Consider the following 26,689-nt stretch of genomic DNA (forward strand, 5'->3'; position numbering starts at 1 on the left):
GACTAGATAACAGTTTCTTCCCCCAAGCCATCAGACTCCTCAATACCCGAAGCCTGGACTGACACCTTGCCCTACTGTCCTGTTTATTATTTATTGTAACGTCTGCACTCTTTTGTGCACTTTATGCAGTCCAGTGTAGGTCTGTAGTATAGTGTAGCTTTCTCTGTGTTGTTTTTTTACGTAGTTCAGTCTAGTTTTTGTACTGTGTCATGTAACACCATGGTCCTGAAAAACGTTGTCTCATTTTTACTATGTACTGTAACAGCAGTTATGGTCGAAATGACAATAAAAGGGACTTGACTTGAGTCAAGTTTGTCAGCTCCCGGTTCTCCATGCATTTACTTACATGATAGCAGTGTTTGTCTCTGATTCCATTGATGTTCGCTTCCTGAGAGAACGTCTTGAGCCTGGTGTAAGGTGCCAGTAAATAAGCCTCTTTAATGAGCCCTCATTTTTAAAGCATAACTAAAAATTTCTACAAGAATAACACGGCTTCTGGAAACAGTTCCGGTCCTTAAATGTATAGAATGTTTTGCTGTTATCTCTTCTGTTATGTTTAAGAATTTCAGCCATTTGTTTTCAGTTAGCAGGGACAGTAATGCTCATATTCGTCTGCCATTTTCTACGTAACACGTTTATCTGCTCTTTAAAAGGTAGATCACTGGGCAAGAAATACTTTGAGGTATCCTGAATGAATGAGTGTGTGAAATATAACTGTGTTTGTTCACAGAGTCTGTTTCTCTGTGCTTGGGTGCTGTTTTTATTTCAATCCTTTGCTCTTTTGCCCCGTGGGATTGTTATCAGCAAGCACTCGCTTGTGAATTACCCTTGAGAGTGGAGGGGTGAGCCACTTCCCTCAAATGCCACAGTGTGCGTGTGGTGAAGGTATTCCCACTGAACTGTGGGATATTTCCAGGGTATTGTTGTTATGACAACACTGGAATGGGCAGCACGTACCTGAGTTAGAGAGGTGTGTGACTTGGGGAGAACGTGGAATGTGATGTTACCAAATGTCCAATTCTTTTGGAAGATGGTTCTTTATATCCCTTCCATCTTATTTTTCACACCTTCCCCCCCCCCCCCCACTCAACCTGCAGAAAGGAACATTCTAACTACTTTATATTGTTGGTCTGTAATCATCTGACTCTACAGAGCTGAGAGCCCAATCCCGGTGAATGAGTCTTACTTAAATGGCACCTTCAAAGTTCAAAGTATGTGTACTATATACAACCTTCAGGTTCATCTCCATACAGGCAACCACAAAATATAAAAACACAATAGAACCCAGTTTTTTTAAAAAAAGAGTGTCAAACAGCCAATGAGCAAAAAAGAACAACTTATGCAAGTAAATAATGTGCAGAACTTTGAATTACCTTCTGTCCCTAATTAAGTGTCTACTGAGTGTATATTCATACACAATGCTGACGGAACTCAGCAGGTCATACAGCATCTGTAGGAAAAAAGTACAGCCGACGTTTCAGCCCAAAACATTGACTAATGTTTTCTATAGATGCTGCCTGGCCTGCTGAGTTCCACCAGCATTTTGAGTGTGTTGCTTGGATTTCCAGCAACTGCAGATGAGTGTATGTTCATGGTCTTTTACCACGGTAGCCCTTCACTTCGCGGTTCGATGTGCGGTGCATTCAGAGATACTCTTCCGCACACCACTATTGTAACACGTGGTTATTTGCCTTCCTGTCAGCTTGAACCAGTCTGCCCGTTCTCTGACATCTCTCATTAACAAGGCATTTTCACCCACAGAACTGCTGTTCGATGGTTTTTTCTACCATTCTCTGCAAACTCGAGTCTGTTGAGCATGAGAATCCCAGGAGATCAGCGATACTCAGACCACCTCATCTGGCACCAACAATCACTCCAAGATCACAGTCACTTAGATTGCATTCTCCCCCATTCTGACGTTTGAACAACAACTGAACCTCTTGTCCTTATCTGCATGATATTCGCCTTAATGAGGAGGTGTACCTAATAAAGTGGCCACTGAGTGTACTATTGAGGTAACAGACTGTGCTGTTTGGACTTTGGTGCTAAAACTTGCTAATGTTGTCTACTTTGGTTCACATGGAAAGTGCAGGCAGTTCGATGGTGGATGAAAAACATTTTGCTTGGAATCTGATTGCTTTCCTACCTTTCCTCAAATAGCACAAATACACGTCCGTTGCTGAAGTGCAGGCCAGAAGGGAGCAGGAGCTTCAGACATCCCCGGTGTCTCTGGTAAGAATCGCGTCTGGGGCTGTGTCCTAGTGATACTGAAGATAGGGCTGAGAAAGTTCTTCCAGTACTGTTCTGCCTCTCCATCCCTCTGCTGCATGGACTCTGTTCCTCAGGGCATGAGGCTGTCAACCTCCCAGCTCCTCTCCATTACTTGTAACTGGAGTGAGTCCACATTTCCCCTGTTCCTTATCAATGTTTGATGATGCACTGAAACCCTGGCTTTGAGGAGGAGTTGTCACTGGGATTGTGAGGAGATTAGCTGAAACACTGGCGTTGAGGAGTTGTCACTGGGATTGTGAGGAGATTAGCTGAAACACTGGCGTTGAGGAGGAGTTGTCACTGGGATTGTGAGGAGATTAGCTGAAACACTGGCGTTGAGGAGTTGTCACTGGGATTGTGAGGAGATTAGCTGAAACACTGGCGTTGAGGAGGAGTTGTCACTGGGATTGTGAGGAGATTAGCTGAAACACTGACATTGAGGAGGAGTTGTCACTGGGATTGTGAGGAGAGTAACTGAAACACTGGCATTGAGGAGGAGTTGTCACTGGGATTGTGAGGAGATTAGCTGAAACACTGGCGTTGAGGAGTTGTCACTGGGATTGTGAGGAGATTAGCTGAAACACTGGCGTTGAGGAGGAGTTGTCACTGGGATTGTGAGGAGATTAGCTGAAACACTGGCGTTGAGGAGTTGTCACTGGGATTGTGAGGAGATTAGCTGAAACACTGGCGTTGAGGAGGAGTTGTCACTGGGATTGTGAGGAGATTAGCTGAAACACTGACATTGAGGAGGAGTTGTCACTGGGATTGTGAGGAGAGTAACTGAAACACTGGCATTGAGGAGGAGTTGTCACTGGGATTGTGAGGAGATTAACTGAAACACTGGCGTTGAGGAGTTGTCACTGGGATTGTGAGGAGATTAGCTGAAACACTGACATTGAGGAGGAGTTGTCACTGGGATTGTGAGGAGATTAACTGAAACACTGGCGTTGAGGAGGAGTTGTCACTGGGATTCTGAGGAGATTAACTGAAACACTGGCATTGAGGAGGAGTTGTCACTGGGATTGTGAGGAGATTAACTGAAACACTGGCATTGAGGAGGAGTTGTCACTGGGATTGTGAGGAGATTAACTGAAACACTGGCGTTGAGGAGGAGCTGTCACTGGGATTGTGAGGAGATTGGCTGAAACACTGGCGTTGAGGAGTTGTCACTGGGATTGTGAGGAGATTAACTGAAACACTGGCGTTGAGGAGGAGCTGTCACTGGGATTGTGAGGAGATTAACTGAAACACTGGCGTTGAGGAGGAGTTGTCACTGGGATTGTGAGGAGATTAACTGAAACACTGGCGTTGAGGAGGAGTTGTCACTGGGATTGTGAGGAGATTAGCTGAAACACTGGCGTTGAGGAGGAGTTGTCACTGGGATTGTGAGGAGATTAACTGAAACACTGGCCTTGAGGAGGAGCTGTCACTGGGATTGTGAGGAGATTAGCTGAAACACTGGCATTGAGAAGGAGTTGTCACTGGGATTGTGTGGAGATTGGCTGAAACACTGGCATTGAGGAGGAGTTGTCACTGGGATTGTGAGGAGATTAACTGAAACACTGGTGTTGAGGAGGAGTTGTCACTGGGATTGTAGGAGATTAGCTGAAACACTGGCCTTGAGGAGGAGCTGTCACTGGGATTGTGAGGAGATTAACTGAAACACTGGCGTTGAGGAGGAGTTGTCACTGGGATTGTGAGGAGATTAACTGAAACACTGGCGTTGAGGAGGAGTTGTCACTGGGATTGTGAGGAGATTAACTGAAACACTGGCGTTGAGGAGGAGCTGTCACTGGGATTGTGAGGAGATTAACTGAAACACTGGCGTTGAGGAGGAGTTGTCACTGGGATTGTGAGGAGATTAACTGAAACACTGGCGTTGAGGAGGAGTTGTCACTGGGATTGTGAGGAGATTAGCTGAAACACTGGCGTTGAGGAGGAGTTGTCACTGGGATTGTGAGGAGATTAACTGAAACACTGGCCTTGAGGAGGAGCTGTCACTGGGATTGTGAGGAGATTAGCTGAAACACTGGCATTGAGAAGGAGTTGTCACTGGGATTGTGTGGAGATTGGCTGAAACACTGGCATTGAGGAGGAGTTGTCACTGGGATTGTGAGGAGATTAACTGAAACACTGGTGTTGAGGAGGAGTTGTCACTGGGATTGTAGGAGATTAGCTGAAACACTGGCCTTGAGGAGGAGCTGTCACTGGGATTGTGAGGAGATTAACTGAAACACTGGCGTTGAGGAGGAGTTGTCACTGGGATTGTGAGGAGATTAACTGAAACACTGGCGTTGAGGAGGAGCTGTCACTGGGATTGTGAGGAGAGTAACTGAAACACTGGCATTGAGGAGGAGTTGTCACTGGGATTGTGAGGAGATTAGCTGAAACACTGGCATTGAGGAGGAGTTGTCACTGGGATTGTGAGGAGATTAACTGAAACACTGGCGTTGAGGAGGAGTTGTCACTGGGATTGTGAGGAGATTAGATGAAACACTGGCATTGAGGAGGAGCTGTCACTGGGATTGTGAGGAGATTAGCTGAAACACTGGCGTTAAGGAGTTGTCACTGGGATTGTGAGGAGGTTAACTGAAACACTGGCGTTGAGGAGGAGTTGTCACTGGGATTGTGAGGAGATTAACTGAAACACTGGCGTTGAGAAGGAGTTGTCACTGGGATTGTGAGGAGATTAACTGAAACACTGGTGTTGAGAAGGAGTTGTCACTGGGATTGTGAGGAGAGTAACTGAAACACTGGCATTGAGGAGGAGTTGTCACTGGGATTGTGAGGAGATTAACTGAAACACTGGTGTTGAGGAGGAGTTGTCACTGGGATTGTAGGAGATTAGCTGAAACACTGGCGTTGAGGAGGAGCTGTCACTGGGATTGTGAGGAGATTAACTGAAACACTGGCGTTGAGAAGGAGTTGTCACTGGGATTGTGAGGAGATTAACTGAAACACTGGTGTTGAGAAGGTGTTGTCACTGGGATTGTGAGGAGATTCACTGAAACACTGGCGTTGAGGAGTTGTCACTGGATTTGTGAGGAGATTAGCTGAAACACTGGCATTGAGAAGGAGTTGTCACTGGGATTGTGAGGAGATTGGCTGAAACACTGGCGTTGAGGAGGAGCTGTCACTGGGATTGTGAGGAGATTAACTGAAACACTGGCGTTGAGAAGGAGTTGTCACTGGGATTGTGAGGAGATTAACTGAAACACTGGTGTTGAGGAGGAGTTGTCACTGGGATTGTGAGGAGATTAGCTGAAACACTGGCATTGAGAAGGAGTTGTCACTGGGATTGTGTGGAGATTGGCTGAAACACTGGCATTGAGGAGGAGTTGTCACTGGGATTGTGAGGAGATTAACTGAAACACTGGTGTTGAGGAGGAGTTGTCACTGGGATTGTGAGGAGATTGGCTGAAACACTGGCGTTGAGGAGGAGCTGTCACTGGGATTGTGAGGAGATTAACTGAAACACTGGCGTTGAGGAGGAGTTGTCACTGGGATTGTGAGGAGATTGGCTGAAACACTGGCGTTGAGGAGGAGCTGTCACTGGGATTGTGAGGAGATTAACTGAAACACTGGCGTTGAGGAGGAGCTGTCACTGGGATTGTGAGGAGATTCGCTGAAACACTGGCGTTGAGAAGGAGTTGTCACTGGGATTGTGAGGAGATTAGCTGAAACACTGGCGTTGAGAAGGAGTTGTCACTGGGATTGTGAGGAGATTAGCTGAAACACTGGCGTTGAGGAGGAGCTGTCACTGGGATTGTGAGGAGATTCGCTGAAACACTGGCGTTGAGGAGGTGTTGTCACTGGGATTGTGAGGAGATTAGCTGAAACACTGGCATTGAGGAGGAGTTGTCACTGGGATTGTGAGGAGATTAGCTGAAACACTGGCGTTGAGGAGGAGCTGTCACTGGGATTGTGAGGAGATTCACTGAAACACTGGCGTTGAGGAGTTGTCACTGGATTTGTGAGGAGATTAGCTGAAACACTGGCATTGAGAAGGAGTTGTCACTGGGATTGTGAGGAGATTCGCTGAAACACTGGCGTTGAGGAGGAGCTGTCACTGGGATTGTGAGGAGATTAACTGAAACACTGGCGTTGAGAAGGAGTTGTCACTGGGATTGTGAGGAGATTAACTGAAACACTGGTGTTGAGGAGGAGTTGTCACTGGGATTGTGAGGAGATTAACTGAAACACTGGTGTTGAGGAGGAGCTGTCACTGGGATTGTGAGGAGATTAACTGAAACACTGGCTTTGAGGAGGAGCTGTCACTGGGATTGTGAGGAGATTAACTGAAACACTGGCGTTGAGGAGGAGTTGTCACTGGGATTGTGAGGAGATTGGCTGAAACACTGGCGTTGAGGAGGAGCTGTCACTGGGATTGTGAGGAGATTAACTGAAACACTGGCGTTGAGGAGGAGCTGTCACTGGGATTGTGAGGAGATTCGCTGAAACACTGGCGTTGAGAAGGAGTTGTCACTGGGATTGTGAGGAGATTAGCTGAAACACTGGCGTTGAGAAGGAGTTGTCACTGGGATTGTGAGGAGATTAGCTGAAACACTGGCGTTGAGGAGGAGCTGTCACTGGGATTGTGAGGAGATTCGCTGAAACACTGGCGTTGAGGAGGTGTTGTCACTGGGATTGTGAGGAGATTAGCTGAAACACTGGCGTTGAGGAGGAGTTGTCACTGGGATTGTGAGGAGATTAGCTGAAACACTGGCGTTGAGGAGGAGTTGTCACTGGGATTGTGAGGAGATTAACTGAAACACTGGCGTTGAGGAGGAGTTGTCACTGGGATTCTGAGGAGATTAACTGAAACACTGGCATTGAGAAGGAGTTGTCACTGGGATTCTGAGGAGATTAACTGAAACACTGGCATTGAGGAGGAGTTGTCAATGGGATTGTGAGGAGATTAGCTGAAACACTGGCGTTGAGGAGTTGTCACTGGATTTGTGAGATTAGCTGAAACACTGGCATTGAGAAGTTGTCACTGGGATTGTGAGGAGATTAGCTGAAACACTGGCGTTGAGAAGGAGTTGTCACTGGGATTGTGAGGAGATTAGCTGAAACACTGGCGTTGAGGAGGAGTTGTCACTGGGATTGTGAGGAGATTAGCTGAAACACTGGCGTTGAGGAGGAGCTGTCACTGGGATTGTGAGGAGATTAACTGAAACACTGGCGTTGAGGAGGAGTTGTCACTGGGATTGTGTGGAGATTGGCTGAAACACTGGTGTTGAGGAGGAGCTGTCACTGGGATTGAGAGGAGATTAGCTGAAACACTGGCGTTGAGGAGGAGCTGTCACTGGGATTGAGAGGAGATTAACTGAAACACTGGCATTGAGAAGGAGCTGTCACTGGGATTGTGAGGAGATTAACTGAAACACTGGCATTGAGAAGGAGTTGTCACTGGGATTGTGAGGAGATTAGCTGAAACACTGGCGTTGAGGAGGAGCTGTCACTGGGATTGAGAGGAGATTAGCTGAAACACTGGCGTTAAGGAGTTGTCACTGGGATTGTGAGGAGATTAACTGAAACACTGGCGTTGAGGAGGAGTTGTCACTGGGATTGTGAGGAGATTAACTGAAACACTGGCGTTGAGAAGGAGTTGTCACTGGGATTGTGAGGAGATTAACTGAAACACTGGTGTTGAGAAGGAGTTGTCACTGGGATTGTGAGGAGAGTAACTGAAACACTGGCATTGAGGAGGAGTTGTCACTGGGATTGTGAGGAGATTAACTGAAACACTGGCGTTGAGGAGGAGTTGTCACTGGGATTGTGAGGAGATTAGCTGAAACACTGGCGTTGAGGAGTTGTCACTGGATTTGTGAGGAGATTAGCTGAAACACTGGCGTTGAGGAGGAGTTGTCACTGGGATTGTGAGGAGATTAACTGAAACACTGGCGTTGAGGAGGAGTTGTCACTGGGATTCTGAGGAGATTAACTGAAACACTGGTGTTGAGAAGGAGTTGTCAATGGGATTGTGAGGAGATTAGCTGAAACACTGGCGTTGAGGAGTTGTCACTGGATTTGTGAGGAGATTAGCTGAAACACTGGCATTGAGAAGTTGTCACTGGGATTGTGAGGAGATTAACTGAAACACTGGCATTGAGGAGGAGCTGTCACTGGGATTGTGAGGAGATTAGCTGAAACACTGGCGTTGAGGAGGAGCTGTCACTGGGATTGTGAGGAGATTAGCTGAAACACTGGCGTTGAGAAGGAGTTGTCACTGGGATTGTGAGGAGATTAGCTGAAACACTGGCGTTGAGGAGTTGTCACTGGGATTGTGAGGAGATTAACTGAAACACTGGCGTTGAGGAGGAGTTGTCACTGGGATTGTGAGGAGATTAACTGAAACACTGGCGTTGAGGAGGAGCTGTCACTGGGATTGTGAGGAGATTAACTGAAACACTGGCGTTGAGGAGGAGCTGTCACTGGGATTGTGAGGAGATTAACTGAAACACTGGCGTTGAGGAGGAGTTGTCACTGGGATTGTGTGGAGATTGGCTGAAACACTGGTGTTGAGGAGGAGCTGTCACTGGGATTGAGAGGAGATTAGCTGAAACACTGGCGTTGAGGAGGAGCTGTCACTGGGATTGAGAGGAGATTAACTGAAACACTGGCATTGAGAAGGAGCTGACACTAGGATTGTGAGGAGATTAACTGAAACACTGGCATTGAGAAGGAGTTGTCACTGGGATTGTGAGGAGATTAGCTGAAACACTGGCGTTGAGGAGGAGCTGTCACTGGGATTGTGAGGAGATTAGCTGAAACACTGGCGTTGAGGAGGAGCTGTCACTGGGATTGAGAGGAGATTAACTGAAACACTGGCATTGAGAAGGAGCTGTCACTGGGATTGTGAGGAGATTAGCTGTATTATCTCAGGGAAAGCAGATTTTGGACATGGCTGATAGTTAAGGTTGGAAAGACCACTGGGACAGAAAGGCGTTGTACAATACTGTGAGGAGAAACTGTTGAGGGAAACCTGTCCATTGTCAGATTGAGTCTACAATACAGAGGGTGGGTGCGATATTACTGCCCCGGTACAATAAACAATACTGTCAGCAGTACTCCCATCCAGCTCACATTAAAGTGATGTGTAACTCAGCACTGGATAAAGTTGAGAAACTTTAACTTATCTGTTTGCAATTCTTCCTACACACAGGGTGCTGAGGCGGTAGAGCAGACTCCAGTTGAAGTTCTCTACCAGGGAATGTTGTACAACTTCCCACAGTACATGGTGAGTATCATTCACCCACAACTCAAGACACTGGCAGTCCCACTGTCCACGGCCGGTGACCGTAATGACTCCGTATCCACAGCCAGTGACCGTAATGACCCCGCTGTCCACAGCCAGAGACTGTAACATAAGGTCATGACATAAGAAATGGGAGCAGGATTAGGGCATCCAGCCCATCGAGCCTGCCCCGCCATTCAATAAGATCATGGCTGACCTGTCTGCTCCATCTACCTGCCTTTTCTCCATAACCCTTAATTCCCTTACTGTGTAAAAACCTGTCTGACTGTTTCTTAAATATATTTAGTGAAGAAGCCTCAACTGCTTCACTGGGCAGAGAATTCCACAGATTCACCACTCTCTGGGGAAAACAATTTCTCCTCATCTCCGTCCTAAGTCTTCTCCCTTGAATCTTGAGGCAATGTCCCCTAGTTCTAGTCTCACCTACCAATGGAAACAACTTTCCTACTTCCATCCTATCTAAACCCTTTCAAAATTTTGTATGTTTCTATAAGATCTCCTCTCATTCTTCTGTACTCCAGAGAGTATAGTCCCAGGCCAAAAGATACGACATCCACCTGTTCCCCTCTATCCACTGCACTCATTATGTCCTCAAAGAACTCCAGTAAGTTTGTCAAACAGGAGTTGTCCACGGTCGGTGACTGTAATGATCCCACTGCCCACTGCCAGTGGCTGTCTATACATTGCCCTGCCCACTTCCCACGGCCAGTGACTAACTAATGATCACACCACCCCTGCCTCTCCCCCACCATACACTTGTCTCACTGCCTCCAGATCATTGGTGCTTTGCTGCTCTGTACACGCAGCACTCTTCTGCTTTCCCACTCTCCATCCTGCTGACTGACAGAGTTACAGGTTACAGCAACACCCCCTCTCCCATCCTGCTGACTGACAGAGTTACAGGTTACAACACCCCCTCTCCATCCTGCTGACTGACAGAGTTACAGGTTACAACAACACCCCCTCTCCATCCTGCTGACTGACAGAGTTACAGGTTACAGCAACACCCCCTCTCCCATCCTGCTGACTGACAGAGTTACAGGTTACAGCAACACCCCCTCTCCCATCCTGCTGACTGACAGAGTTACAGGTTACAACACCCCCTCTCCCATCCTGCTGACTGACAGAGTTACAGGTTACAACAACACCCCCTCTCCCATCCTGCTGACTGACAGTTACAGATTACAGCAACACCCCCTCTCCCATCCTGCTGACTGACAGAGTTACAGATTACAACAACACCCCCTCTCCCATCCTGCTGACTGACAGAGTTACAGATTACAGCAACACCCGCTCTCCCATCCTGCTGACTGACAGAGTTACAGGTTACAACAACACCCCCTCTCCCATCCTGCTGACTGACAGAGTTACAGATTACAGCAACACCCCCTCTCCCATCCTGCTGACTGACAGAGTTACAGATTACAGCAACACCCCTCTCCCATCCTGCTGACTGACAGAGTTACAGGTTGCAGCAACTCCCCCCTCCCATCCTGCTGACTGACACAGGAGTTACAGGTTACAGCAACACCCCCTTTCCCATCCTGCTGACTGACAGAGTTACAGGTTACAGCAACACCCCCTCTCCCATCCTGCTGACTGACAGAGTTACAGGTTACAGCAACACCCCCTCTCCCATCCTGCTGACTGACACAGGAGTTACAGGTTACAGCAACACCCCCTTTCCCATCCTGCTGACTGACAGAGTTACAGGTTACAGCAACACCCCCTCTCCCATCCTGCTGACTGACAGAGTTACAGGTTACAGCAACACCCCCTCTCCCATCCTGCTGACTGACAAGAGTTACAGGTTGCAGCAACTCCCCCCTCCCATCCTGCCATTTCTGACGTTCTGCTTCTCTTCTCCAGCCAATGGAAGCTGTGATAATAGCAGGACTTGCCTCACTGTCCAGCTCTGAGTGCATAGGACCTATTTCTCATTTTCATTTTCTTCCCTGCTTCTTGTTTCCTTTGGAATTAGGTCATTGGGGATGGAGTGAGAATTATTGTTCTCTCCCTGCCATACTTCACGACTTGTTTGATGCTTTCTCTGGTGACGTGACTCAGTGCAGAGTCTGTTGGTTCAAGCAGATATTTCAGGGATTTATGACAACCCGCACCATCTTCAATGTGTAACACGTGTGCCTGAACCAACATGTAACCTCAGCATGTGACATTAAATTCAGTAACCCATTGAAGATAAATATAATAATCCCAAAGAAGATCGAGAAAGTTCCCTTGGTTAATCCCTCAGCCAGCGTCACCAGAAACCGATGATATGATCAACTTTATTGCTGTTGGGGCGAGAAAGTTGTTTATAATCTGGCTGTCCCATTGTCAAACAACTACAGTATTCGAGCCGTGGTTAGTGATGTGTAACGTACACAATGCTGTGATGCGGCTCCCTCCGCAGATCGCTCTGCTGAAGATCCAACTGGCAGCTGCTCCCAGCTCCAAGGCAAAGACTGACTCCATCAATATCTTGGCTGACGTTCTTCCTGAGGAAATGCCGTGAGTTTTGATTTAATTTCAATAATTTTCATGCATTCCTTTTCCTTGTGGCTGTGAGACGTGGTTTGCAATCTTTTATATTTAACGCATTCATTCCTTTAAGAAAAATCTCATTAGGTTTCCCTGTTTCCACACCAGAAGCTTTTTCCTATGTCAGACAAGCATTCCAGTTTCCCATGTCATGCCAACTATGCCAAAGTAAGTTTATTATCAGGATTGCACGGTGGCCACTTTATTGGGTACACCTGTAAATCTATCGATAATGCAAATATCTCATCAGCCAATCACGTGCCAGCAACTCGATGCATAAGAGCATGCAGACACAGTCAAGAGGTTCAGTTGTTCAGACCAAACATCAGAATGGGGAAGAAATGTGACCTAAGTGACCTTGAATGTGGAATGTTTGTTGATGCCAGGCAGGGTGGTTTGAGTATTTCAGAAACCCTGGGGTTTTCTGACACAACAGTCTATAGACATTACAAAGAATGGTGAGAAGAACTGAAAACATCCAGTGTGGGACAATTCTTTGGGTGAAAACGTCTTGTAAATGAGAGAGATCAGAGGAGAATACTGACAGGAAGGTGACAGTAACTCAGATAATCACAGGTTACAGCGGTGTGTGCAGAAGAGCTTCTCTGAATGCACAACACATGGAACCTTAGTTACAAACCTGGTCTGAGATCAGTTACTGGTCTCTCTCAAGGTGTGGGAGATATTCACAAACCGAAAGAACTACTGCAGTTGTCATGTCAATGCTAAACTGATTTACTGTTCCGTTTGTTTGTAAAGTAGTAAATGCATCAAGAACTAACCTTTCCCAAAAGCTCTTTCAAAAGAAACCTGATCAATACTGTTTCCATCTCCTCCTCTGCACATCAGGGTTTGGTCTTTTTTTTTAAATTGGGTTCTTTCAGGTTTCTTGCTTTGTGACAACCAATAAGGAAATGGATCTCGAGGTTGTAAAATTTATACATTCTTTGATAATAAATGTACTTTGAATCCTTTGTTCAAACCTTCTCAGATCCATTTTTGTCTCTTCAGTACAAAGGGGAAGACTTTCTCTTGAAGCAACGTCCCACATTGTTACAAAAAACTGAATTTGTGACATATCTACAGTTCATTTTATTTAACAGGAAATATTGATAATGTAATTAGGAGAATTTGCTGAAGTGGTTGACATGGATTGAAGGGCCACTTTAAAGAGGGTTTAGAAGGAGATCACTTGTAACACAAATTTGAGTATTTCAGTGTGAAATCTCGGTTGTTACATTTCCTGCAGCACCACTGTCCTACAAAGCATGAAGTTGGGTATTGACGTCAACAGGCACAAGGAGATCATTGTGAAAGCCATCTCGGCACTCATGCTTCTGCTGCTCAAGCACCTCAAACTCAACCACATCTACCAGGTAAGTGTTGTGTGAGCTGACATCTTGTCGTCCCTGCCAAGCACTTGGGACCACCTCTGGGTGCTGGCCGTAAACTGGAACATGGTACCTGTTACCCGTTCCCTTACCTTGCTCAATCTGTCCATCATCCTTTAACCACTGCCCCCAAACCCCCAGTTTTCAGGCTACCTGTCCCACCACTACCCCCCACCTCTCGTTAAACTGGCTATGCCCCCTCTCTGCTCTCAATCTGATGCAGGGTTCCTTATCCCAACAATTGCTGCTCAAACAGCAGATTTCCTCCAGCACCAAGTTCCTAAGGCAGCACCTTCCAGACCCACGACCACTACCATCCAGAAGGATGAGAACAGCAGATACCTGGGATCACCACCACTCGGAAATCCCCCTCCAAGTCACTCTCCATCCTGACTTGGAAACATATCGCTGGGTCAAAGTCATGGAATTCCCTCCCTAATAGCACTGTGGGAGTACATACACCTCAGGGACTGCAGCGGTGCAAGAAGGCAGTTCATCACCACCTTCTCGAGGGCAATTAGGGATGGGCAATAAATGCTGGCTTGACTGGTGACACCCACATCCCATAAATGAATAAACAAAAAAATATTAACTCTGCTCTCAAATGCATCCCTCCCATTTCACACACATCTGCCCTCCCCCCATCCGCCCACCGCCCCACTCGGGATAGGGTTCCCCTTGTCCTCACCTACCACCCCACCAGCCTCTGGATCCAACGTATAATTCTCGGTAACTTCTGCCACCTCCAACGGGATCCCACTACCAAACACATTTTTCCCTCCCCCCCCCCTTCGGCTTTTTGCAGGGATTGCTCCCTACGCGACTCCCTTGTCCACTCGTCCCCCCCTTCCCTTCCCACCAATCTTCCTCCTGGCACTTACCCTTGTAAGCGGAACAAGTGCTACACCTGCCCTTACACTTCCTCCCTCACCACCATTCAGGGCCCCAGACAGTCCTTCCAGGTGAGGCGACACTTCACCTGTGAGTCGGCTGGTGTGGTATACTGCGTCCGGTGCTCCCGGTGTGGCCTTTTATATATTGGTGAGACCCGACGCAGACTGGGAGACCATTTCGCTGAACACCTACGCTCTGTCCGCCAGAGAAAGCAGGATCTCCCAGTGGCCACACATTTTAATTCCACGTCCCATTCCCATTCTGATATGTCTATCCATGGCCTCCTCTACTGTCAAGATGAATCCACACTCAGGTTGGAGGAACAACACCTTATATACCGGCTGGGTAGCCTCCAACCTGATGGCATGAACATTGACTTCTCTAACTTATAATGCCCCTCCTCCCCTTCTTACCCCATCCCTGATATATTTAGGTTTCTTTCTCTCTCTCTGCCCATCACTCTGCCTGTTCTCCATCTCCCTCTGGTGCTCCTCCCCCCTTTCTTTCTCCTGAGGCCTCCCGTCCCATGATCCTTTCCCTTCTCCAGCTCTGTATCCCTTTTGCCAATCACCTTTCCAGCTCTTAGCTTCCCCCCACCCCCTCCAGTCTTCTGCTATCATTTCGCATTTCCCCCTCCCCCCACTACTTTCAAATCTCTTACTATCTTTCCTTTAGGTTAGTCCTGACGAAGGGTCTCGGCCCGAAACGTCGACATCGCTTCTCCCTATAGATGCTGCCTGGCCTGCTGTGTTCCACCAGCATTTTGTGTGTGTTGTTTAGGAGGCCATAGTAGAATAGTGGTTAGGGTGGTGTTACTACAGCTCGGGCATCAGAGTTCGGAGTTTAGTTCCAGCATCCTCTGTAAGCAAGTCTGTACATCCCTCCCCGTGTGTGTGTGGGTTTCCTCCGGGTGCTCCGGTTTCCTCCCACAGTCCAAAGATGTACTGATTAGCAGGTTAATTGCCCCATGACTAGGCTGGAGTTAAATCAGTGGGTTGCTGGGTGGTACAGCTCAAAGGGCTGTAAGGGCCTGTTCTGCATTGCATCTCTTTTAAAAAAAATTCCAGCATCTGCAATCTTTTTTGTCTCCACCTCTGTCTCTGAGAGGGCAACTAAAGGCACAGGGCAGAAATCTTTGCCATGAGAGTGCCAGCAGTCAAAGCCTCAGTTCTGAGTGGTCTGAATGACGGGGGAGACGCGTGGAAATATGAAGCATGTGCACGGGGATTAATCGTTCTCCCTTTAAATGACATTTAATCTAGAAGGTATGCATGTGTAAAAAGTTCTGAATTTGAAGCTGAAAAGGGACAGGGCCCTATTCACCCGTATCTTAGGGACAGAAACTGAGAAGATGGTGGAAGTTCAGTGACCATAATTCTGTAAATTTCAAGGTAGTTCTGTAAAGAGATCTGGTTAGTCCTCAAATTGAGGCCATGAACTGGGGAAAGGCTGGATTCAATAGCATGAGAAAGGACCCGGCCAAAGTAGATTGTGGGAAAATGGCAGCAGGCAGGTGGGAATCTTTTTTTAAAAAAGAGCAGAAGTTAGGGGAAAGGGGAAAGGTGATGGCGGCAGGAGTAATGGAGCTCAGATGACAAAGGATGCTGAATATTTGATCGGGAGTAAAGGGAAATACACAGCAGGCACATGCACCCAGGATTGAGGGAGTCTCTTGAGGAATGTCGAGTGTGTAGAAGGGACTGAGGAGGGTCTGAATGGTGGCAACACAGGAACTGGGGGGGTGTGGTGGTGTTGATTGTGGGGATCTTGGTGAAGTGCAGGCTTCAGTGGCCCAGGTATGTATGTGCTAGAACTTGGTTGAGTTGGGTGAAGGGATGTCCCCTTCTTATTCTCCTCGTTCCTCTCCTCCTAGTTCGAGTATGTTTCACAGCACCTGGTATTTGCCAACTGTATTCCTCTTATTCTGAAGTTCTTCAATCAGAACATCATGTCTTACATCACAGCCAGGAACAGGTAAGGATGAGCTCTGAACTCTGCCCCCAGGACATCACCGAGTTAGCACCTTCTGATCCCTGCAGGGAAGTCCACGGGGGAGAGATGTGGGAAGAATGGGCCTCACTCAGGGCCAACTGGGAACATTCCAAGGTCATTTCTAAGGCCAAGGGTCAGCATTCCGGCACCAAACAGATTAAACACCCTGTGGAATGTGAGTTTTCTCCAGGTTTCCTCCCACAGTCCGAAGATGAACCAGTTGGTAGGTTATTTGGTTATGGTAAATTGTCTCCTGATTAGTTTAGGGTTTATCGGGTTTGTCAGGGGTTGCTGGGACCTGCTCTTCACTGTATCTCAAAGTCTTTTCCACCAAAGAGCCAATGTCAGGTATCTTACCTGTGCAATTCTGACTTTTAGAGAGGAAGGCATATTTATAGTAAAGACACAAACTTCCGCTTGGCCTGACTATCCAGTCACTCAACTGTTTCTGGATGAGAAAGGTGACCATTATGAGTCAGAACTGGGTCATCGACAGGCTAATTCATCTAGAAGGCACATCATGAACACCAGTCTTTATGTAAACCTGGGAACCCAGGAAGCCAGGCAGAAGCAAGTGAGAATGGAGTCAGGAACTCAAACATTTGTTTCCTTCCTCTTGGCTTATGAGTCTGATACCTGTTGTAGATTCTCGAGTGATATTGAGAATTAAATTATTGACTTTCCTGATTTGTAAGGAATAAATGATTTACAATATAATCTGTTTGGTTATAATGTCTCCTGTATGCTTTTACGTAGGAGTACAAGAGAAAGCTTATTGAAAAGTGGTAACGTATCTGTGGTTAGATCTCAGTTGAAGAACTGTGGCCATTTCTACATGCTACGCCTTAGATGTCAAAGTCTGGACAAAGATGCAGAGAAGAGTTACTGAAGGTCAAAGAATGAGAAAAGAATATGGGGAGATTAGAAAAGCAGGGGTAGTTCTCTTCAGGGTGGGTAGGAATAAGGAGTGACTTAATATACATGTTCAAACATAAACAAATTAGATTGAGAAATTACAGAGTTGCTGTTCATATTGCCAAGAATGTGGGTAAATAGGGATTTCACTTCTTAAAAAAAAAATGAGAAAAAGGTGGAAGATTAGGAGATTTTTCTCTTACACAGTGTATGATGAGCAGGAGAGAGCAGATTAAAGACTAACTCTTAAAGAAAAGTTGGCTGAAAGGAAGATGCTGTGGTCCTTGGGGGAAAGAACGAGGGGATGGAACAAACTGCTGGATGATCTGAGCAGTCGAGTGGAGGGGAAGGAATTGTTTCTGGCTGAAACCCGACATCGGACTGAGCATCGGTAGCCTCTGAGCTCACTGGAGAACCGAAGGATGTGCCGAATGGATAGCCCAGGTTCCTGTTGTTCAAATGAAGAACAGAGTAGTGTTGGAGGAGGCAGCAGACAATTTAGGGAGAGATCTTCTGTGAACTGCACAACGTGAGAAAGTGAGAGGCAGCTTTCACCAGTAGTGAAACATACTCTAACGAAGTCAGTGTTATGAAGTTATGACCCCAAGTGGCTGGACACTGTCCTGTAAACCCGTGTGAACTACCTGTCAATTACCAGAAGGAACTTCTTTATCCAGAGGGTGGTGAATCCATGAAATTCATTGCCGCAGACAGCTGTGGAGGCCAAGTCATTGGAAATATTTAAAGCAGAGGTTGGTAGGTTCACAACGAGTCAGGGTGTAAATGGTTGCGAGGAGGAAGCAGGAGAATGGGGTTGAGTGGGGTAATAAGTGATGGAATGGCAGTGCAGATTCAATGGGCTGAATGGCCTCTGTGCCTATGCCTAATGGTCTATGACTGGACAAACAACATGCTCTGAGGCCTTTGTCACTGGCGTGCTGTCTCTTTGTGCACAGTATCAACGTCCTGGATTATCCTCACTGCGTGATTCACGAGCTGCCGGAACTCACCACCGAGGCTCTGGTAAGTACAGAGAATGAAAGAAACGAATGATAGTCTTATCAAACCAGATTACAGAGTTGGGATGGTAAAGCACTGACAATCACCTTCTCTTTTCCTGGGTTGAGATTATTTAACCACTGAATGCCACTGGGAAAGACGACTGCTGGGTGAATCTGGGATCCAGCAACAGCCATGCCATACTGCTGTGATACACATTGTACCACTCAGCTGTGATCAGTGGAGTGGTATGGGTGTGGTGAACTACATATACCTGCCTGGACATCCCCCCCCCCCCCCCACTGACTGCTCCTGTGGCTCCTCCCACGGACCCCGGTGTAAAGGCGATTGGGGACACTGCCCCGGCCTCAGTCTCCAGGATGTTGTGTGGTAGTGAATTGCTGCTTGTTCTTTCTTCCAGCCAATAAAAGCTGATATCTCCCCTCACGTCTCAGAGAGTTATTGATGGTGCATCAATGGGGACAAGCTCCCCCGCCTATTAAATGCTCCCAATGGCATGCGCCACAGGTAGCTGCTGACAACCAAGTCCAGCTCCTGGCCTTCGCGTGTGGCTTAGCTACTAAACCTGGTGGAACCCTTTCTACCTTCAAGAGAAGGGGCAAAATCAGATTATTGGCACCTTACAACAGGCAGATGGGGCTTGTCAGCTCATCTAGGAGAAGGAAAACTCTGATCTCAGACCTCCACTGCCTTGTGGCTCTACCCACTCATGGGAAAGGCTTCGGGAGTACATCTCATGGGGAAAAATCCAGAGCTGGAGTCCCTAAAGCAGTCCTACATTGAGTCAATGCTGACTGGCAACTCCTGCGATGCTGCTGGTGCCAAACTGTATCGTTCTCTGCCGTTCCTTTGGGTTCATCAGATGCGTGGAGAGGGGGTACATGGGCAACAGCTTGCTCTCCACATCGTACTGTCCAGGCTTGCATATCTAGACAGATAGGAAGCAATATCCATGGTCAACTCTGACCCACGGAGGCCTCAGACAGCAGTATATCCCATGCTCTGAGAAGGTGACATTGTACTCTGTACCACACTCGCATTTCCTGATGGACAACAGATGGAAGATGACAAAAAATCAGCAATAAATTAAGGATTTCCCCAGAAGCTGAAGAATATTTGACAACTGCCGTGTTGCAATAAAAAAGGTTCAGAGGTTCATTTATTATCGAAATCTGTGTGTAGTATTCAACTCTGAGATTCATCTTCTCCAGATCACCATGAAACACAGAAAAACAGTGGAAGTCAGTTCAGAGAGAAACAGCAAACCTACTACCCCCACACAAAAAGCGAACAGCAACTCGATCAACCCCCACCCCCACCCCTCTCCCCTGAACAAAGCAAAATAAGACCATTGACCCCCAAATCCCCCTCCCCACACAAAATGCAATTGACCCCCAGATTCCCTCTCTGCACAAAAAAGCTACCAAGAATGCAACAAGAATACCAACCCTCAAACCCTCCCTACCTCCACAGAGAAAAAGACAATGCGAAAACACAATATAAAACCCAATCAACTGAAATCCATGAACATTGGTTACATCCTCCAACGTCATCAAAAGCGAGAGACACGCAGAGGCCTACCCTCCGAGCACAGCAGTGGGCTCCTTCTCCAACAGGAGAGCCACAAAAGGCCTCACAGGCTCCTTCTCCGGATCAGTGAACAGAGGGCTCACCTCCCGCATTTGCTTCGATGTTTCAATCTCCCTTGTTGCTTTAGCTGGTGAATAATGGAAGCTTTAATCGACGAAATGGAATCAAACATCAGCTCGCACTCAGTCTTGTAGTTTCTTCACTTTGAGGCTCATTCTCACTCACTGCTTCCCTGAATCTCCTTAGAGATAGGATAGTGCTGGGTCTCCAATCTGTATGTTGCAGGTTCTAACAGTTCCAGCAATCCATTTAAGATCAAAACAGACACAAAGTGGTTTGAGGTGCTGTTTAATAGGCCAAGGCGGTAGCAGCTTCTGTGTTGAACCTGGGCATTAGCTGACTGCTCTGATATTCAATCCTGTGGTTGGGTTGCAGTAATGGAGAAAAAAAGTGTCCCGTTCTCCAACTTCATTATCTGTCTTTCCCAGAAACCAAAGCACTGAGTCTGCTCTGAAGAATTCACCGTCAATGTGCTGTGTGAAACTATAGAGTGCTGGACTGCTGCTCATATTGTATCCTATTCATTCACCACCCAGGACATGATTCCAGTTCAGAAAATTCTCATTCATGTGTTCAAATCCCTGAGCCTCTTTCTCTTAACTTTACCCAACATCTTTACCGTTCCATGTCTCCCATTGATTTGGCTCTCTTGACCGTGTTCTCTGGAATTCCCTTCCTAAACCTCCCTCCTGATATCTGTCAAGCTTTTAGCTAGTGCCAGCTCATTTGCAACTTTGCCTGTTTTGGTCTGATTGTCCCCTTGCTGATGGGGATGGGATAGGTGGAGGTTACTGTGCTAAAGCTGCTCTTTGTTCTGTCTGAAGGAAGCAGGGGACCATAATCAGTTCTGCTGGAGGAACCTCTTCTCGTGCATCAACCTGCTGCGTACCCTAAACAAGCTCACCAAGTGGAAGCACTCTCGCACCATGGTGAGAACAGAGTCTGGGTCGTCTTGTTGAACAGCTTTAGTAATATTTTATCCAAAGCAACGTGCTGGAAAGTGTGGGGAACTGATGAAATTGCTGTAAAAGGATCCAGCATATTTTTAACCAATTGAATGGCTATTTTTCTTGCAACTTGTGATTTCAATTTATTTATTTAGATACAACGCCCTTCTGGCCCAGTGACCTACCGATTTAACCCTAGCCTAACCACTCACAGGACAATTAACCTACTAGGCAGAACATCGTTTGACTGTGGGAGGAAACCCACACGCTCACAGGGAGAACGTAGAAGCTCCTTACCGATAGTGCCGGAATTGAACTCTGAACTGCACCCCAAGCTGTAATAGTTCGTTTCTCCCTGTTACATCACTGCTGTTTAAGCCAGCAGTTAAGGTTTTGTTCATTGCTGTTTCCATAACAATTTTGTTTTACCAGTCAAGGTTGTTAACCCTGAATTGAACCTCTGAACCTGGAAGAAAGTGGATGACAAATTTACCATTTGACCTGTTTGGCATGGGTGACCCTACCAGGAGCCAAACCACAAGGCCCTGACTCTAGTGAACATAGCTCTCTGGGTCATTGAGGCACACAAGCCTCCAAACCCTACGACAAGGTTGTGGTCCTCTTGGAGTCAAGTGTCATAGTGTTGTGCTAACTGCCAAGGCGTTCCACGACCCAATAAGGAGGTTTCTGAATGGACAGCCCACCTAGAACAATTGTCACAGCCTCCCATGTCCATGTTGCAGGGAGGGATAAATGCTTTACCATTATTGCTGGGTCCTTCCATTTCCACAAGTAAAGGATGTGCTCGGCCCAACCTGAAGGACAGTTCTGTGGATAAGGGACCACTTGCACTGCTGCTAGCCCTGGTAGAAGGTCACCAGAGGAGTTGGCCCCCGGAGGAAGCTCAGGCTTGTGCAGGGAACCCCATAGGAAAGGGTCTGAGAAAATGCCGTAAGAAATTAAACCTGGAGAAGGACATCAGCTCCTTGAGCCTGTTCCACTTTTCCTTCTCCATTTCCCTGCCCTCTCTGTAAAATTTGCCCCCTTTACAATGAAGGGGTAACAGTGAAACATTTGGCTTTGCAGTAGAAATTGCTCCTGCATTCACTTTTGAGGAGGTCTGTCTTCTGGTTTGTCTCCAGATGCTTGTGGTGTTCAAGTCCGCCCCGATTTTAAAGCGGGTGCTCAGGGCCAAGCAGGCAATGATGCAGCTGTATGCCCTCAAGCTGCTGAAGATCCAAGCCAAGTACATGGGGCGCCAGTGGAGGAAGAGCAACATGAAGACCATGTCTGCCATCTACCACAAAGTGCGGCATCGCTTTAACGATGACTGGGCCTATGGAAATGGTACGGGGGGAACAGGAGGGCGTTCCGTGTGGTTTGTTAATGCACTGGCACCCTCTGCCAGCTCCTACAGCACCTCAGTCTTAGTGGTGATGTGTGAGCAACATGTATTGTGGGGGTAACTTGCCCCCGCTTGAAATAATGGTCATGTGAACCCATCTAAGCATGCAGACAGGATGCCAACTAACATCTGAAAGACAGCAGCTCCGATACACTGCACCACTCACTGCGGGTGGCAGTGTAGGTTATGTCCTCAAGTTCCTCTGCTGGGATTTGAATCCACGACTATCTGCTCTGAGCCATGACTAACATCCAAGTGCTAGGATGGAACATTACCTCCAGTAATTGTCAGATTCCTGACCACAACAAACATACACAATAGAAATGAAAATGAAATGCTGGAAAGTCTCAGCAGGTTAGACATCATGGTGGAAAGAGAACCAGTTGATATTTTACACCTCTGCTCCTTCACTGGAGCATATGCGATGCAGAGCGTTGTGACTGGTTACATCGTAGCCTGGACCAGAGCCTCCTACGTGCGGAACGGTTGTAGTCTCGACCAGCTCCCTCAGGGACATAACCCTTCCCACCATTTAATTAATGTACTGAAGAGGCAGTGGCTCAAGCACACGGTATCCATCATTAAGGACCCTCGCCATCCAGGACACACCCTCTTCTCATCACTACCATCAGGGAGGAGGTACAGCAGCCTGAAGACCCACACTCGATGATTCCCCTCTACCATCAGATTTCACGAACACGAGCTTGTTACTTTTTTTTAGTAATTTATGTTGTTGCACTGGACTCTAACAACATCACATCATACGTCAGTGATGATACATCTGTTTTTCATGCTGACATACCAACTTGATTGAGGTTAGAATTTGGGAGGGATAATGACTGAGGGATATAAATACAAATGCAGTCCAAGTGCAGGCCATTTGGCCCAGTTGTTAATGCTGGTGTTTTTTATTCCTTCCACTTCCACTTAACCCAGAATATGCTTTCCCTTCCATGTGATTTTCCAGCTTCTGTAGAAATCCAGTGGGAATCCAGCACTGCTCAGAGTAATGAGCTCCAAGCTCCAGCTAATCTCTGGTTTATCTAGCACCCCTTTTAATTTACTTGCAACTTGTATTTATATGGACCCCAAAAGTGGAAATGTTCTTCCATTTAATCAAAGTTCAAAGTAATTTTATTATCAAAGTACATTTGTGTCACCATATACAACCCTGAGATTCATTTTCTTGCAGGCATTCACAGTAAACACAAAAAACACATCACACAATAGAATCAATGAAAACCCACGTGCAGCAAAGATGAACAACCAATCTGTAGAAAAACCACAAACTGAGCAAATACATAAATAGAAAAACAAAATAATAACAAATAAGCGATAAATATTGAGAACGGGTGATGAAGAGTCCTTGAAAGTGAGTCCATTGGTTGTGAAATCAGTTCAGTGTTGGGTTGACTAAAGTTTCTCCTCTGGTTCAAGAGCCTGATAGTTGAGTGGTAGTAACTGTCCCTGAACCTGGTGACATGGGACCTGAGGCTCCTGATGGCAGCAGCGAGAAGAGAGCATGGCCTGGGTGGGTGTTGGGGGTCCTTGATGACAGATGGTGCTTTCCTGCAACAGGACTCGTTGTAGATGTGTTCAGTGGTTTGGGGGGTGGGGGGGATCTTTACCTGTGATGGACTGGGCTATACCAATACTTTTTGTAGGCTTTTCTGTTCAAGGACTTTGGTGCTTCCATACCAGGCCATGATGCAGTCACTCTGTTTACTCTCCACCATGATCTGCAGAAGTCTGAAAGTTTTAGACAACATACAGAATCTTCACAAACTTCTCGGGAAGTAAAGGCACTGTCTTGCTTTCTTTGTAATGGCACTGATGTGCTAGACCCAAGACAGATCCTCTGAGGAATGTAAATTACTGACCCTCTCCACCGCTCATTCTGTAGTCTAATCAACATTTCATAATTTTGATTCAGGTTACCTGTCTATTCGATGTGAAACGTTGTTGATAAGTTACAATCTCTCATTCCAGCATCATCTTGTGATCCGTGTAATTTCAAAGGTTTGCAAGGCTGATGTCTTTCTCTGTCTCCCTACAGAGATCGATGCTCGGCCCTGGGATTTCCAGGCGGAGGAGTGTGCTCTGAGGGTCAACATCGAGGCGTTCAACAGCCGCCGCTATGGCGTGTGCCCCAGTGACCTGGAGTTTGCTCCTGTGGACAACTGCCTGCAGAGCGTGCTGGGCCACCGACTCCCGCTGCCCGATGACTTCTGCTACAGCTACGAACTTTGGTTGGAGAGGGAGGTCTTTGCTCAGCCGATACGCTGGGAGGATCTGCTGCGACCTGTGGCGTGATGGTGGCAGCTTGCCCGTTGTGCCCATTATTCTGCCCGGTCTTCCTAATGATAAACAGCACTTGACTGCTGTTGGGTTTGTAACCTCGTGACGGGTGCTCGCTGTTTACTGCCCATTCCCCACCTCCCTCTGGCGGCCTGACTTGAGTGACTTTGTGCCCATGTGTTTTGAAGCCTCCAGTTGGTCACACATGGAGTGAAAAGACAGGGTGTCCCAGGGAGGAAGCCTCCCTCTGCCTCGCAGATGCTGCAGCTACCCCTCTCACATAAAACTGAGAGTAGCAGGACAATACCCTGAGTCCTTCCCATTCTGCGGACGTGAGCTCAGTGTTACTGCACTCTACATCTCTGCTGGTACACCTGGCACAGAGGAGGCAGCTGAATGCTCTTCTTGCCCAACTGTGTCAAGCACCGGAAGTGATCCGGCTGGGTTTACTTGAATACCTACAGTAAATATCCACTTACTGAAGGTGATGGTCTCAATCTTGCCCCACCACTGTGCGAATCTGGTGAAAACAGCCACCCAGCATGAATGGCTGGAAAGCCTCCTCCTGCTTTGGAATTACTTTGGCTGGACATCCTGAAAGGAAGTTATGGGCTCTAGTCACAGAAAGATTACGACATGGAAGTAGTCGAATGGCTCATCACTTCCAAGTCACATCTCCCCGAGAGGGAGAACCCAGAACTGGACCATCTTCCCTAGAGAGAGAGCCCAGAACTGGACTATCTCCCCTCGAGAGAGAGCCCAGAACTGGACCATCTCCCCTCGAGAGAGAGTGCCCAGAACTGGACCATCTCCCCTCGAGAGAGAGCCCAGAACTGGACCATCTCCCCTAGAGGGAGAGCCCAGAACTGGACCATCTCCCCTAGAGAGAGAGCCCAGAACTGGACCATCTCCCCTAGAGAGAGAGCCCAGAACTGGACCATCTCCCCTCGAGAGAGAGCCCAGAACTGGACCATCTCCCCTTGAGAGAGAGTGCCCAGAACTGGACCATCTCCCCTCGAGAGAGAGCCCAGAACTGGACCATCTCCCCTAGAGGGAGAGCCCAGAACTGGACCATCTCCCCTCGAGAGAGAGCCCAGAATTGGACCATCTCCCCTAGAGAGAGAGCGCAGAACTGGACCATCTCCCCTAGAGAGAGAGCCCAGAACTGGACCATCTCTCCTCGAGAGAGAGTGCCCAGAACTGGACCATCTCCCCTCGAGAGAGCGTGCCCAGAACTGGACCATCTCCCCTAGAGAGAGTGCTAAGAAATGGACCATCCTCCCTAGAGATGGTGTTGAAATTCTCTACCTACCCTAGGTAGAGAATCAAAATTGGACCACCTTCCCAAGAGAGAGTGCCCAGAACTGGACCATCTCCTGTCGAGAGAGAGCCTAGAACTAGACCACCATCTCCGGAGAGAATGCTCAGAACTAGACCACTATCTCCGGAGAGAATGCTCAGCACTAGACCACCATCTCCGGAGAGAATGCTCAGAACTAGACCACCATCTCCGGAGAGAATGCTCAGCACTAGACCACCATCTCCGGAGAGAATGCTCAGAACTAGACCACTATCTCCGGAGAGAATGCTCAGCACTAGACCACCATCTCCGGAGAGAGTGCTCAGAACTGGACCATCATCCCAAATTAGAATGTTACAGCTGTGGCCAGCTTAGTGTTTTATTATCATTCATCATCATATTCTTGGACTTCCTGCCTCTTTTCTAAAACCCAGAAACCACGTGCTTTTAAACTACGTTTTCACTTTCAGCAAACTATGCATGTATATCACAGACTTTTCTATTCCCCTACCCTTCAAGAATTGTGTCCTCTCGTGTATGCTGTCTCTATGAACTGAAATGGAGTATGTAAGTGTTCTGCATTAAACTTAATGACCCATCCCTCTACAACCTGGCTGCATCCTTTTTAAGTCCCTCACTATCCTTTTCACGGTTCACTGTGCTTCCAAGGTGAATGTTGTGTGCTTCTATCACTAATATACATCAAGAAATTGCTCCTTCCCACGCCTTGTGATGCATTGGGTAGCAACCTTGCCATTTCTTTAGTATTTGTTTTTTTTTTACAAAGCTGAGGTGCTAGCTCAA

The 26,689-nt window shown here is 47.3% G+C and overlaps 1 protein-coding gene across 1 annotated transcript in view; it reads left to right on the plus strand.

Moving 5' to 3' along the window:
* LOC132403599 (striatin-interacting protein 1-like) overlaps positions 1–26,476 on the plus strand; it is a 69,148-nt gene extending 42,672 nt beyond the window's left edge. Inside the window, exons 13-21 of the mRNA XM_059987033.1 lie at positions 2,161–2,232; positions 9,440–9,514; positions 11,946–12,043; positions 13,323–13,449; positions 16,232–16,332; positions 18,222–18,288; positions 20,760–20,864; positions 22,025–22,229; positions 24,344–26,476. Of these exons, the coding sequence (XP_059843016.1) occupies positions 2,161–2,232; positions 9,440–9,514; positions 11,946–12,043; positions 13,323–13,449; positions 16,232–16,332; positions 18,222–18,288; positions 20,760–20,864; positions 22,025–22,229; positions 24,344–24,600 (1,107 nt within the window). The 3' untranslated portion in view covers positions 24,601–26,476. The remainder of the gene's footprint in view (positions 1–2,160; positions 2,233–9,439; positions 9,515–11,945; positions 12,044–13,322; positions 13,450–16,231; positions 16,333–18,221; positions 18,289–20,759; positions 20,865–22,024; positions 22,230–24,343) is intronic.
* Positions 26,477–26,689: the final 213 nt, after the last annotated feature.

Source organism: Hypanus sabinus, chromosome 13, assembly GCF_030144855.1.
Source record: "Hypanus sabinus isolate sHypSab1 chromosome 13, sHypSab1.hap1, whole genome shotgun sequence".
Classification (NCBI taxonomy): domain Eukaryota; kingdom Metazoa; phylum Chordata; class Chondrichthyes; order Myliobatiformes; family Dasyatidae; genus Hypanus; species Hypanus sabinus.